Source organism: Apium graveolens, chromosome 2, assembly GCF_009905375.1.
Source record: "Apium graveolens cultivar Ventura chromosome 2, ASM990537v1, whole genome shotgun sequence".
Taxonomy (NCBI): Eukaryota; Viridiplantae; Streptophyta; class Magnoliopsida; order Apiales; family Apiaceae; genus Apium; species Apium graveolens.
The window spans coordinates 40,791,528-40,807,516 of NC_133648.1; the positions used below are offsets into that span (position 1 = coordinate 40,791,528).

At 36.8% G+C, this 15,989-nt stretch overlaps 1 protein-coding gene across 1 annotated transcript; it reads left to right on the top strand.

Annotated features, from left to right (window-relative positions):
* Nucleotides 1-8,156: 8,156 nt before the first annotated feature.
* On the top strand, nt 8,157-14,046 carry LOC141688833 (phosphatidylinositol/phosphatidylcholine transfer protein SFH6-like). The gene is made up of 5 exons (XM_074492953.1): nt 8,157-8,280; nt 12,979-13,064; nt 13,363-13,629; nt 13,729-13,806; nt 13,900-14,046. The coding sequence occupies exons 1-5, from the start codon at nt 8,157-8,159 to the stop codon at nt 14,044-14,046; spliced, it is 702 nt and encodes a 233-aa protein (XP_074349054.1).
* Nucleotides 14,047-15,989: the final 1,943 nt, after the last annotated feature.

The window sequence follows — 15,989 nt, forward strand, 5'->3', positions numbered from 1 at the left end:
TCATAAGTCCTCGGATGAATATTCAAAATAATATTCATTAAATAAAATATGCGGAGTCATAAGTCCTCGAATGAATATTCAAAATAATATTCATTAAATAAAATAAGTGGAGTCATAAGTCCTCGAATGAATATTCAAAATAATATTCATTAAATAAAATAAAGTCGTCGAATAAACCTTATTCGATTAATAGTTCTGAAAACTATATCTATATATATATAAATATATATTATACTCGGGAACATCGACTGCCGGTTTAGAAAATGTTCACCTTTGGGTCCCCTATACTAAAGGTATACACAACTACTGCTTATCTCTAGCATAGGTATTATGCAACTTATAAGCATTTGAATTGATAATAAAATATCAAGACTATGAAACAGGCATGTATATAAATGTCATATCACATGCTTCAATATATCGCAAGACTTTGCTAATAATAATCATGCACTTATCACAAGATAATGCATAAATATATATACATCACAACAACAGTATAACGGGTAAAAAACTTGCCTGAGTGTTCCCGGATAGACTTAAGCTTAGAGTGAGTCCGATAACCTATGAACAACAACATAAGTCAGAATTAAACCCCGGCCGCTTAAGAAACTAGAATTTAACCAATTGAACCTTAATGTCCGCTTATGGTCACTTCTACGCTTAACGAATCACATGAGTCGTTCGAGTACCCTCGGCTCCACCATTTTTAATAAATTAACCATTAAGAATTTTAAGGAGATTCTTTCGCGAGTACCCTACCATCTGCCTAATCCACTTTACATAATTGTTTCATACTCCAATTAGTCATTTAAGGGCCTTAACCAAGGTTTCAAAGTAAGGCGAGGGGCAATGGTTCGTTCGCGAAACGCCGTTACTTAAAACTGTCGTTTCTCCTAAACCGTACATCGGATTCAAGCGAACCACATATCAAAATGAAGCTCGTAACATGAACTATCTAAACATGGTAATCGTCAGACTCTTAAAGTGAGTTCACGGGTCCTGAAGTTAAGAACTAAAACAGTCTAAGGTAAATCGGGCATTACGACGACTATGTTTACGCGATTACCAAAGTTTTAAACCATTCCAAACAATCTACAAATCAACCCACAATCATCATTACAACCAAACTCCATCCATACTCTACTACAACAGCCCCAACATCTCAAGATTTTCCGATTTATCCTATCCCCAAACATGAACTAAAGGCTATACTTAAGTTCATTAACCAATAATCCAAGATTTACAACTCAAACTCATTACAATTCCACCCACACTCTAAGTATACAAGAATCATGCTTCTCATGAACTATACCAAACATAAAAACTCTAAATATTCAAAAGTATGGCTAGGGTATAAGATCATACCTTCCTTGGTGAGTAGAAGTAACTAAGGAGCTTGAAACCACCCTTGAAAATCCTTACAAAAGCTATATCTAAACAAAAACATAAGATCAAAATTTTCAAGATCTTGAAAATACTATTCACCCTCTTCTTCCATGAATTATTGAAAGAGATTGTGAAGGAAATGGAAGCTTAGATTCATAGGATAGCTATATCTATGCATAAGGAACCGTGGATAATTAACTCACAAATTATCAAAGCTTGGATCTTGGAAATTGATTTTTTTCTCCTTGAAAAAGAGAAAGGGCCGAGAGCTTTTCTTGAAATGGGAAAGTAAATTTTCAAATTGTATTTGTGTTATGATATTTGTTGGTTGGTTGCTTTCTTTTGTCTTGGAAATAGATTAAACTTTTACCATGGTAACTTTTGCATGGCCAAGAATCAACCAACAACACACTTCCTTTTTGTCATGCTTATGTCATCCTTCCTATGTCATCCAATTGCCACATGTCTTCTCCTTGTAATGTGATGAAATCATCATCCACTAACCTCTTTGATTAACCCCTAATTACTTGGCTAATGATCGCTTATCTGTTATACGGTTCGCTTAACTTTCGTTCTCGCTTATCGTTTGAGGGATCATACCCGGGATCTTATTACTTGGGTTCCCCTAAACCTTTCTCAATATTTTATATTCCTTTTTATGATCCTCTCTTAAAATCCTTGAATTTAAATCATTTTTATCAGGTTACCTTATACTCAATTCTTTCTGTATCTGGTGGATTTTCGGGAAAAATCAAAGTGTTCGAATTTGGATTCTGACGATCTTTACATACACTTATTTACTTTATGGAATACTAATACGATCCTAGAATTTCCATAACAGTACTCATATATAGTGTGGTCTGATAATTTTCCTTAATCAGCATCATCATCAAAAGTTACTATTCATCAGGGTTTCAAAAAGTCCAAAATTTTTGGGGTTATCACAACACTACTCCAAAGTCTACTACGGGGGAAACTCCATTTATGCTGACTTACGGATATGAAGCTATGGTCCATGTGGAGGTTGGGTCAGGGTCGCTTCGTAGAGATCGTTACAGGGAGGAAGATGCAGAAGTTAACCAGAGGCTTTATTTGGATCTCTTAGAAGAGGTAACGGAAAACTCCTAGTTAAGACTTGCGACGTATCAACAACGTGCCGCAAGATATTACAATAAGAAAGTAAAGGGACAGCTGTTGAAGGTGGGAGATTTGGTACTCAGGAAGGTGATGCCAAACACAAAGAATCCCCAACATGGAGTATTTGGAGCTAATTGGGAAGGACCATACAAGATTAAAGCAATTTTGTGGAAGGGTACTTATCACCTTGAAGATTTGGAAGGAAAGCTGGTTCCGCGAGCATGGAACTCAGAGCGTCTTCGAAATTATTATCAGTAAGGCGTGGCTTTGGCCCCTTACCTATCATGTTTACATTATATATGGTTGTGCCCAAATTATAGACTAGAAGCAATAAAATTCCTCCTAGCCTAGGGGGGTAGTGCATGTACTACTTACCTTAGAACTAGTTGAAGGATCATTTTTTTGAAATAAATTCCCCACAGAGTATAGTGGTCGTAGGACTGGTGCACTTTTGACACCAGAGCGCATTATTAATAAAAACTTTAAAAAATTCCAAAGGCTGTTTGTTTTTTGAATTGCTTAGTTATATGACGCGTCCTAACCTCAAGATGCACCTTGAGAAGTTGTTCTATATGTATTGGAGCACGATTGATAAAGGGAACACTGAAGAAAACCCAAGTAAAAATGGAATTGGACGCGTCTCGGGTCTAAGGACGCGCCCAAGTAACCTTGGTTGATGCCCCTTTAATTTTATGCTGCAATTTTGGCACTCCATAACTGAAAATAAGAACGCGTCTTTATTAAGGACGCATCCAACCTGATATGCCGAAAATACTTATCTTTAAAAATGAAAGGAAGACATGTCAAAAAACTAGGACACACCCATTTGTATTTTGCTTTGCCTAAATACAAAATTGTATGGCATGTTATCATACTAAGGAAAAATTATACAAGAACTGAGCAAAATAAGACGCGTCTGAAACTTAAGACGCGCCCTATGTATTTGAAAACAGAATGATGAGGTAAAGCTAAAATTAAGACGCGTTTTGCCCAAAGGAGCATCATCCAGGATTGTGCATGTGTTTGCCTTTTGTATTAAAAATTCAAAACATGTGGACGCGTCCACATGGCTATGGGGGCTGGAAGTGAATCAATGCATAAGGTAGACACATCCTAAACACTAGGACGCCCCCTTTTGGATGATAATGTTAAAGCAATCAAAAACAATAGAAGACGCGTCCTGAGCAGAATACGCGCCCTTAGTATGAGAAAGCAAAATATGTATAGTTAAGGCAGAAAAGCATTGTAAAAATATAAGCAAATAAAGTCCAGGAAACAATAATCATAAGTTTACAACTTCCAAGGCTTAAAAGGGCCTGCACCCTTGAGACAGTTCATATAAAAATTCATAAATAAACATGAGACGCGTCCTAGACAGGGGGCCCGTCTTGAGGCTTGTCCTGGTCTTTTGGGGAAGCAGGAGGAGGCTGAGTCTGAAGTGGAGAAGGTGTTGGGGACGCTTCTCCTTTTCCAAGCCTAGGATGATCCTTTTATTTTTTATGGAATCTGCAGCCCTAGTTCTGAAATCATTTACCCACTTTTGGGTATCCTCATCGTACTTGGAAAAAGTGTATTCTGGATCATTGGATATGAACCCAGAACACCATTCCTCAAACCCGGCTGCAAAAGCATTATGGTAAACCAATTTTTTCTCTTCCTTACATCCATGCAACCTGTCATCGTTTAGAGTATCCAGCTCTAGTTACATGGTGGAATTCAAGGTTACAACACTCTCAATGGCCTTTTCCATAGAGGTAACATTACCTTCAAGTTGCGCCTTGTCGCCCTCAAGACGCGTCATGTCTTCTTGCAGCCGCTTGATCTCAGCATCTTTCTCTTGTATGAGCAAAGTAGTTTTCTTTTCCAAATATCTGATCTTGTCTTCAGCCTGGCTTTTAGCAGTATCAGTGATAGCAAGACGCGCCCTGAGTCTAGCAGCCATGTTGGCACTCTTCCTAGCGTGCAAATGGAGCTCGGCTGCAGCTCTCACCATGGCTTGCTCTGTTTGTTCTTTTGTCCTGAAAGTCCAGTCTCGAACTTCATCTTCAGTGAAGGCTCCAGTCGAGGACGCGCACTCATCTGGCACTGTCTTCTGATGCTTTGAAGGTGCGTCCTCCTTATCAGGGATGTCTGACATTGTGGTGCCAATGATCTTTGGTGGAGGGGGAGGAGTGCCAGCAGGCAAGGGATCTTTAACCTTCGGATCTGGCTTAACAGGAGTTTGCTTCCTGGCTCTCAGCTTTTTAGTGGCCCAAATGGCAAATCCCTTGGGAAGAGAAGTCATATCTATGACATAAAACATGGTAAGAAATATTAGTCATGCACGCGCCAAGTTAAGAGGACGCGCCCTAGGGAATATGATAGTAATATTAAAATGATAAAGTGCGCATAATGGTTTTATATAAAAAAGGAAAATAAGACGTGTCCTAATAGCTAGACGCGCCATGAGCAAAGTGTACAGAATTGGCAATACATGTGTGTATGTCATGTAAAATGCATATAAAGGCATGAAAATGCATGTATATATGTCAAGCAAGGAGCCCGTGACGTGTCGTAATCCCATGACGCGTCCTAAAACTAAGGCACGCCCAAAGTAAAAAACACGGACTTCGGAAACATATATAAATCATGCTGAATAAAAGTTGTGCAAGTCAAAAGAAGATTGAGCACACGCATGATGCGTCATAAGCTGATGACGCATCCTATGTTCATACCTTGTTCTAAATCTACTTGTCTACTGATGTCCAGTTGAACCAACTCTGTGGAATTAAGCCCTCTAGCTTTTTCAGATGCCATGAGGACGGGCTTTCCGTTAAAAAATCTCGATATTTGCAAAGAGATCCAACTCTTTCGGACAAAGCCCCAATCTTCTTAAGGTTGACCTCTGTGATTATATCCTTAAGGTTAAAATGCTTCTCAACATACTTCAACACCTTCTCTGCTCTCTTTTTCTTCCTTCCTGTCAGCTCTTTTTGAGTTCTTTTATCTAAGGAAGAAAGACGAGGGTTACAAAAGAAAGGGGGAAGGGAAAGATAACGAAAGAGAGGACGCGTCCTGTAGAAGGGGATGCGTCCTAGATATCATACTTACTTAGCTCTAGGTTAAAATGAATACAAGCCCTTTTAACATCATAGATATAGAAAAATGGTTCTTTCCAATCTCGTTCATGGCTGATCTTGCCTTCATTAAACCCTTTATTGTTCAACCATTTATTGACAACAAAAAAGTGGTAGCCAGGGATGGATTTTCTGATACTGAAGAAGTAGCTGAATTTTTTCATGGAAGGCGCGCCCAACTCCAAATTATGATACATAATGTATAAGGCCCATACAAGCTTGTATGAGTTTGGAGACAGTTGGACTGGAGCCACATCATACCACTTCATAATTTTCTTGATGTACGGGTGTAAAGGTGCGCCCACGCCCAAGGAGATGAGTTTTGGAGTGAGGACCATCTTTGGGATCCTTAGATTCTTTTGGTTAAAGATATGGGTCTCATCATTCTAAGAGGACGCGCCCAGATGCCCTCCATGTCAAAATACTTCATTGTCCACCCAATCTCCAGATCTGTTGCGGTAGATTTCATGCCAACACAGGCAAATTTGTTTTCTTTCTTCCTCCAGAAATTCTTCTCTGTCTCGGGGAGGTCTTCTAGCTCTTTCCAATCGAAATCAAGTTCTACATCGCTTGGTTCCCATGCTCTAATGGAGAGACAGACTGTTGAGGGGAGATGGGGTACTTGTCAGGCTAAAGGATTCTCTTCCCAAATTCACCCTCACTATGAGGAGAGGGCGCGTTCTCAACAGGAGATGCATCCCTAGCTGGAGATGCTGCTTGAGCAGGTGAAGACGCGTCCTCATCAGAAATGGCCCTGTGTTGTTGGGGTTTACTGGATGACGGGATAATTTCATCTTCAGTCTAGTCTTGTATTACCGAGTTTCTTGTAGTCTGGGAAGTCCTCTTATGTTTCAGTTTCTTCTTGCCAATCCTTGTACTTATGGGGACATTGTCCATAGATTCAGAATTCCAATTTGACATGATTGAAGTCTTTGATTTGAGAGATTCAAAGGCACGAGCTTTTGCTTCAAGGAAGGAATCTGTCATATGATACACAGGGGGTTTAGGATCAAAGGTAAGGGGAGGTGGAGAATCAAGCCCAAGGCGTGTGTTGAAAGACTTGAATGGGTGAAATGGAGAGGCTGAAGACGCATCCTCCAACTGAAACAAGAAGGGAAAAGGTTTTGAGGACGCATCCATGACTTAAAGAATAAAATAGTAAAAGAAGGAATAAAGAAAGTGGAATTAAGGGATTCATTACGAAGACGTGTCGTTGTTATGTGACGCGTCCATGTATAGTCATGTGTACCTAATCTATATGCAGCAAACGGGCATTAGGATGCGTCCTACATGAAAGACGCGTCCTTGAGATATATAATTAGGAAAACAAAAGAAACATATACACATGGGAAAGCAAGTGATATACTTTGAAAAGACGTGTCCTACAGGATCTACTGTAGGAAGTTAACTAAGACGAAATATTATATGACGCGTCCTAGTGTGACAGTGCGTCTACTCTATTTATGTTAAAAATAGCCAACAGGACGCGCCCATTATGGTAGACGCGTCCAAAATGGTTACAATATAGTGGAATTATAGTCTGCTATAATCAATTTGTGGGAAATTCATAAAACCCTAAAAACAATTAACTGAGAATCAAAAAGGCAAAGGATAGTACTTTATTATATACATACACATATACATATAGAAGAAAATGAAGTACAGTAAAGTGAGAAGGGGGAACACGAACGATATTTTGCTCGTTACAGTAGATTTATTCGATGAAATGAAGAAATGAAAGAAGATTCGTGTACCTTGGAACTAGGGGATTTGATTGACTATAAAAACTCGGAGAATGGACAGTTATATCGCCGGATTTTTTAACTTAAAACTTTTGCTTGAGCGACGGCAACGACGTTATTGAGAGGGAATGAAGTGATGATGTAGGTTTGGTTTTGAGGGTATTTATAGAAAAGGGGATGGCTGACGTGTACGCCAGCTGTCACGCAACGTTCAAATTTGGAAAAATGAATTTGGGACGCGTCTAGTGTTCAAGACGCGTCCTAATATTTAAGAGAAAGACAATCCAAAATTTTTCTTATGGTTTTAAGTAAAATTCCAATTTTGTTTTCAAATACAAATGGAATTTGGGGGGTAGTTGTTATACCCAAAATTTGTTATTGGATCAATGCGGGTCAAATACGGATTAATTGAGGTCAAACTCCGCGCTGTGTTGTAAAAGAGGTTGAAGACGCGCCCAAATCTGTAGGACACATCTACTTTGGTGGAAGTGTTCAACAAGTGATCATTTGGCAAAGAAGGCTGAAGACGCGCCCACTGTTCGTGGGAATATTTATTAAGGTTACTTTTATGGTAGGGAGGTTTGAAAGCACCTGTCTGGTGTAGGACGCGTCCAGGAATAGAAGACGCGTCCATCATGGTGGAAGTATTTAGTAAATGTGGTCCTTTGGTAATCAAGATTGGAGCACGCGCCTAGAGGTTGAGGATGCATCCCGTCTCTGTGGAATGTTTTGAGAGGTGCTTGCTGGGGAAGAATGGGTCTTCATGAAGGACAGGATGCGCCAATTTGTTCTAGGACGTGTCCTATGTTTGGAAAATGCATTCTTAAGGGTGAGCTCAGGACAAAGCATGCATGAGAAGGAGCAATGGATGATTATTTCTACTAACATATTTGTTGCAGGTACTCTTTGAAGAATTCCCTCCTTGAGACGGTCAAGGAGGGGGATGTTCGTGAAAAGCTTGAAGGCCACAGGGGTATACCTGATGATTAAAGGCCTCCTCCTGTATTCAACGGGTGTCCTCGTTGGGGATGCGGGGTTAAATTTGGTGTGTGCTTTGGGAACTTTGTTCTTGTATTCAACGGGTGTCCTTGTTGGAACTTTGGAGTCATCCTGCACTTTGCACCCAAGAGCTTGGGATGACCTGTCCTGCTATCTGGTGGGTTATCCTCATTCGGGGGACAGGGACGCGTCTGATATTTGGGGTGAACAGTGGCTATACCTGCGTCCGTAAATCAAGGGAGATAGATGTAGCGGAGTGTTATCCTTGCGCAGGGAGATGTACTATCCATGAAGTCCTACGATTATGAAGAAGCCTTGGGCCTTCGCGGTTGGGCCTCATAGTTGGACATTCCTAAAGCTAGCGGAAGATGGATTCGGGATGGGCTTCTACCGGTCCTAGGAATAAGAAGTCTAGGCTCATTAGATTTCTTGTTCCCCAAGAACTACGTCAGGATTGATCTCTATATAAAGGGTACGTAGGCACATTGAGAGGAGTAAGAAGTTGAGAGCTGATAAGGGAGCCACCACTTACTCTGATCAATCTCAGCCTAAAACAACCACAAACCACCACACACCGCTTTATTTTCCGGTGAAGAACCACCGTCAAAGATCTTGTTACATATTGAATTCTCAATTATCAAAAGAAGCTCAGGATCTGGCTGTTCGGGTGTCATCAGGAACTGATGTGTCGTCAGGATTTGGCATGTCATCAGCATTTGAATGTCATCAGTATTTGAAGACAGTCTGCTTAAAGGATTTGTTTTGTTCCTTGTAATGTGGAGCAGATATCTTTTACGTCTGAGTTATAGGACTTTATCTATTCAGTTGAAGATATGTATCAGTTTCAGTTAGTTTTTGATAATGCATATCTTAGATTGATTTGTTGTAGCTGTGTAGTATATAAACACAGTTTAGGTCATCACTTAGAGAATCGATCTCGAGTATCATTCGACCTAGCAGCTCTCAAGAACATCAGTATTTCTTGAGAGGATTTTATAACAGTTTTTTATCAGAAATATAAAAAGCTGTTATATTTTATTACTTGTTCGAAACATTTATACAATTGTATCCAACCCCCCCTTAAACAATTGTATCTTCACTGGGCAACATATCTTGATGCCGGCGAGAAACCTCAAACTTTGTTGTTAGCAGATTCCTCCGTCAACAATACTTATATTATATTTGTTATTTTGGAGTCCTATTTATATTTGTTCTCTGGATATATATATATATATATATATATGAGAAAAGTTCTATGGAGACCACATTTTTATCGGATACCTCGGAGACCAGCTATGTTCTGCATTCAAAACAGTATGAAATATACTTTTTGTGAAGTATATTCTACGAATATCACTAATTCATTAAAATTGTTGAAGATCTTTTAAGTTTAATAAATATAATGTGTATGTTCTGCAATTTAAACAAAAGTTCTGCAAACTAAACATGTTTCGCGGAATAAAACAATTTGTAATGTTGTACATGCAGTATATGCATGATATTCAAGATTTTCAATAAAATAATGATCTTTGTAGAACATAATTCAAAAAATATTACGTTTTGTAATATTTTTATGCAAGATTTTAGTTACTGAACATAAGTGGTCTCAAAGGTCTCCAACAAAAATATGGTCTTCATAGAACTTGACTCATATATATATATATAAATATATATCACACACGGGGGTATTATCAACACCCTAAACCAAGAAACTGGAGCATAAGGGACATGACTAGCAGGAGGAGGTGTCTGGGTCATCCATGCACCAACACAAAAAAATATCTTTATTTTCATTGCTCTGACTTTGATCAATTTAATTTAATATTCATATGATTTCATGACTCCCTTGCTCTGTTTGCTAGTAAGGTATTCAAGTGTGAATTTTGTTTTTATAATATAAGTGATCTATTTTATGTTACTTTTGTTAGACCATACAATCACATAACTATATTAATTTTGCTTGCTTTGCGTTGTGGTGCTGGTAATGAAGCTCTATATGCATGTTGTGTTATGGAGTCCTGGAATTTTAATATCTACTATTTATCTTTTTATAAATTTTTAATACGTTATTATACATGTTATTAATATGAAATTCATTAATAATATTTGTCCTGGTCCAATAAAGAAACTATGCTCTGTTTTAATAGCTCCCGTACGCATATTGCATATACCTAATTGGTACCTAGAGTTTTTATAATATTTTAGATGATACGTAATGTTTTAGTATTTATTAAGTTATCTTAATTAATGACAAGTCATGTGATGTCGTATGATTAATATTTTAGTGTCTTTTTAGTTTGTTAAACTTCAAAGTATTGAGAAAGGATGTCGAGGATATAGTACATTGATAATGTAAAATGGTTCATTCCATGTTTGTTAGTCAGCGTGTGGACTAAAACAAAGTTAGGTGACTAGAAAGCATTAGCAGTATTTAGTATTTAAATGTCTTGGTTATAATTATCGTGAAACTGATGTTGTTAGCTAATTCCAGAGACGGTTAAGTATTGGAATAAATAAAGAGGATATGTATTAATAATAAAATATATTTTGTAAATTAGATTGAGAGCCAGAGGATCGTTTGCGGATTTCATTAACATTTTAGTTTGTAATTTTTGAGATACGTATTATGTCCTCTTTTTATTCAGCGCTGCTCTTATTATGTTTAAATATGTTTTACTCTTACAGTTCTTTATTATGTTCCCCGTTATTATTCGTCTCAAATGTTTTGATTCTTTAAAATTATTTTAAAACCTGTTTTGAAATATCTAAAACTCTATTTCATCCGTGATTTTGAAAAAAATATAAATCTCAAATAATCTTTTTAAAATATTTGAATATATCTTTTTGTTCTTTTTTAAAATTATCTTTCTCAGTTATGTTTCAAAATATTAAAGTATCCGTTTAATTTTGTTGTGAACCATTTAAATGGTCTCATTTCTGTTTCAAAGTATTTGAATATTTTTTTCAATGATTTTAGAATGTATTCATGTTACAAATCTGTTTCGAATATTTGATATATCTGCATCAGATGATTTTAAATTTTGGGAAATTATTTTATATAGTAATATAGGGTATACCGACTTAACCAGCTGTGGAGGTACTACAGCCATGTCATTACAACACCAGTGACACGACACTTCCATGACAGTGTGATTGATCACGTCTTATCCTTTTGTTAGTTCTTGGGAGGAGTTTTGCGCATTTGATATTTGTTCAAGATACGTGGGTGCACCCAGAGTTTAATTTGATTTGATTTGGCGGTGAAGATGTATATGCCGTGCACGTTATCCGATTTGTTACATTAATTACGGTACCTATAATGTATGTATATGTATCTGTTCTTATCTCGGTATGAAATATCCTAACCTTTCGTTGTTTCAGCCGTACTTATTATTAAAATTTATTATTTTATTATAAATTGTGGATTATCTATCTGTTTTCCTATTTTATAAATTGTATTCCAAATCCATACTGGGTGTTTGGCTCATGTCGTATTCTTTTTCTGCCATGTGCTTAGGGGATCTGGGACTGTGTGTTGGAGAACTATTGGTTTAATCCTTATTATCTAGACGTAATTATGTATTAGAGATTTTAGCATTTATATTATTGGTTTAATCGGTTTGAAAATTTAATATTATTTTGGAGATTTTTTTTAAACTGTTTAATTATTATTGGAAAATATATTAGTGCTCTGTTTACAGGTTAATGTATTATAAATAATATCTCATTTTTATTATAGGAATGGGCACTACGTGAAAAACTGGAATTGACATCACACTTTTTACATCAGTTACAAAAAAACCGATGTAAAAATAATTTTTGACATCAGTTGCTCTCAAACCGATGTGAAACAACATTATTCACATCAGTTTCATGGCCGACCGTTGTATATAACTGCTTTTTAAAAAATTAAAAAAACACGGAACAAATTGTTCCCCCTTTACAACTAAAAAAACACGGGGGAAATTTTTACTTAAATAAAATTCATTTCCCCCCTTCTCTCTCACTGCTCTCCCTCCCTGACCTCTCTCTCTCGGTACACTCTTCCTCCCCGACTTCTCTCTCTCTCTCTCTCTCTCTCTCTCTCTCTCTCCATCTCCGTCTCCGTCTCTCACCTCTCAACTATCACTCTCCCCTCTCTTTTACCTCTACCCGTTACAAGCCCTAAAATAAAGTTAAACCCTCTAATTACAGATCGAGCAAGAAGGTTGATATGCAGCCCTGAGAAGTGTTCATACAACCCGAATCAAGCAAGTTTTACACAAATAGAGCTCTGTATCACCGAAATCGAACCCTAATTTGTAAGTGTATTTTCAATTAAATTTGATTTTTTAGGACTTTTGATTGGTGTGTGTGTGTCTTATAGTCAGATTATTACTGAATTTGTGTATCTTTGTGAATTGATGTGTATGCATTGTTTTTACTTGTGTGAAATGGGGCTTTGTTGATATATTTGTGCCAATGTTATTTAAAATGATTGTAATCCTCTTTCTTTTTTGATTGAATATTTTAAAATGTGTATATATTTTAGTAATCCTCTTTCTGTTTTGATTGTCTGTTTGTGCGGATATGGGGCTTTACAATTTTTTTATTTATAGAAACTGTGCAATTTATGGAAGGCAGTTGTGTTGTGTATGAGCTTGAGAACAAGTTCACAAGCTTAATTAGATATTTGTTAAAAAAGGTATAAAATTAGTGAAATACAGAAGAGATGTTAATGATTTTGAGGATATGTGTTGTCCAGTTTGTGGCGACGATACCGTAGCCAAGTATTTACCTCATACCAAGAAAATGTGTTTTCAAGGCCCCTGCCAAAGAATATTTCACATAACCAGATAAACTTAGTTTTCCTCTTACATTGACTTATTACTTAATTATATTATAGTATGATATCAATCCTGTAGTTTGTATCATGAATTCTCACCCCAAGGACTTGAGAGTTCTCCGGTGTTTCTAAATGTATGTGCTGATGTCTTTATCAGGATTTTAATTTTGTGGAGTTAGATGAAGTTCGAAAATACTATTGTCATGGCCACCATGGCGTTGATAAGGAAGGAAGACCTGTTTACATCGAAAGAGTAGGTAAAGTTGACGCAAGTAAGCTTATGCAGGTGACAACTTGGGATCGCCTGGTGAAGTATCATGTGCAGGACTTTGAAAAAAGGGTTTTAATAAAGTTTCCAGCATGCTCGATATCTGCAAGAAGGAATATAGATTCAAGTACAGTCATTTTAGATGTTCAAGGAGCGGTATTTTCCTTTTCATTATTTATACAGAAATACATAGCCAAGTTTTAGTGTTGTTACATTAGCTTTTTTATCACATGCTTTTGGTATCTTATCATTCAGGATCCAAAGAAGTTTGCTGGTTGTATCGGAGTCATTATGGATAGGATGAGGTTGATCGACACGAATTATTATCCTGAAGTAATTATTATAAGAAATTCTGTCAAGTGGTATGTAATCATTACGTGATGTTAATCTGTTTTCGGATATTTATTGTAAAAAAAATTTATGCAGACACTACATCAGATGTTTATTATAAATGTTGGTCCTATCTTTTGGATGGCATGGAATATCATTTTTAAAAGATACGTTGATCCTAAAACCCTCACCAAAATTCAGGCATGTAGGGGAGTTCATTTCTTTCAAATGTTAAACTGCTAGAATAGAATTTTTTTTCCCCATATATCTTGTTCTCTCTCGCTGTATAACTTTTAAGTTTCGTTGTTATCAGGTTCTTGGCAAAAAATACCAGAACAAATTGCTTGAGGTGATAGACAAGAGGTAACTTACATATAATCCTGGTTGCATATGTTGTTTGTCCAACTTCTTCTCATTTAGTAGTCTAATCATTCTTCACCTACTGCTGATACTTGTTGTTAGCGAGTTACCAGAGTTTCTAGGTGGTTGTTGTACGTGTATGGATCAAGGAGGCTGTTTAAGATCCGATAAAGGGCCATGGAATGATCCTAATATATTAAAGGTAAGGAGACACTCTTTCCATAATTGTATTTCTTAATTTGGTATATTCCAAACCTCATATTATTTATCATACACATGGATCAGGGCATTGAGGAACAAAGTTCTAGACAGATAGGAAGCACAATAAAAGGTGATTTTATAATAACAGGTAGGGGATTTTAAGTATCCCACACTTCGAAAGGTCAGAAAACTATCCCCTTGAGTTTTAATTATTTTATCTTGCTATTTGTTGTTATCATATAATTTCTACTGTATACAATTCTTGTAGATTGTGAAGCTAGCATCTGAACTTGTGGGTATGCTCATGTGCGTATAAGGCTTAAAATAGTTTTAAATGCAACTTGTACCACAACCAATTCAGTCACCACTATAATCAAGCCTCAAGATGTTGTGTTTACAACATATTTACCCCCCCTGCAATGGTTTTCTAGCACACTTCGTACAGAGTTGAGTTCTTCCTTCAAAATAAATAAATAAATAAACTTCATGTAGAGAAAAGTCTTGTATCTGCACTAGTGAGCGAGAAATTCAACTATGCATGATGGCTGTGTACATGATACTTAAAAGTCTCTCATCCGCACTAGTGAGTGAGAAATTTGATGATTCTGAAGAAAGATCTCCAATTATCCCAACATTAACACTGCACGCTTTTTAGTTTTATGTAATGCCTGATGAACCATTGCCCATGCTGTAAATGTTCATCATTGTTCAATTCAGCCGGGTTTTCCGTCTATAGTACAGACCATATTATACATTTTAAAAATCTTACAATGCTATGCAAAAAGGGCTTCATATTTTACATTTTAAATTTTTTACAATGGTATGCAGAAGGGCTTCATTTGCCAAGAGCATCAGCATTGAGAAGACTTCTTGCTTCATTCTATACTGTACTTATTTTCGTCTACATGGGAATTTTCCCTTTTATCTGCTCAATAATATCTCAGATGAACATGATATGTGCACCTGCAATTTCAGCCCTGAAATCTATAACACGGACTCGTGATTTAGTAGATATTGAAGAACGTTATGATCCCCAAACTACTGACTCCTTTGGAGAAAAGAGGCACTCTGATCCTATCCCAAAAATTCATGAGCTAGAGAGAAAGGTAAACTTGTTGCTGGACAGGTCAAGTTCAATGCCAAGAAAGAGAGATGATTTACTAAATGTTGATGTCCGCCGTGTGGATGCATTAGAAGCTCAAGGAAAGGATATATTGGTTTGGAGGAAGATGAAGTACGGGTTTTTTGCTATCTCTGAAATTTAGTATAGTATTGCACTTATTTTTTTGAACATTTTTATTTTTTCATTTTTTAACAGATCAAAGCAGCGTGGTATAGTACCACGCTTTGCTGGAAATGACTTGCGTAATTAGACTAGTTATGGCAGATCATGAATTGTGGATATTCGGTCTGACTTGTTTAATTGATTGTTATAACTTTTGTTGGATGATTTGCAAGTTATTAAATAACTTTTGTTGCATTTACGTGCTTGTTTGGTGCTTGATATATAGCTAAAAAGCTTTTAGTATTTCAGTTTTGGTTTGCAATTAGTCAATTTCAGTTTTCCTAGTTTTGGTTTGCGATTGGTTTGGTTTGTGATTGGTTTGCGATTGGTAATTTTTGGC

What these genes read in the sequence shown, in the direction of transcription:
- LOC141688833 (XM_074492953.1), top strand. Translation starts at nt 8,157, where the DNA reads ATGCGCCAATTTGTTCTAGGACGTGTCCTATGTTTGGAAAATGCATTC. An exon ending in TACTAACATATTTGTTGCAG is followed by an intron (nt 8,281 to 12,978) that starts GTACTCTTTGAA and finishes TTTTATTTATAG; the next exon opens with AAACTGTGCAATTTATGGAA. An exon ending in TTAGATATTTGTTAAAAAAG is followed by an intron (nt 13,065 to 13,362) that starts GTATAAAATTAG and finishes TGTCTTTATCAG; the next exon opens with GATTTTAATTTTGTGGAGTT.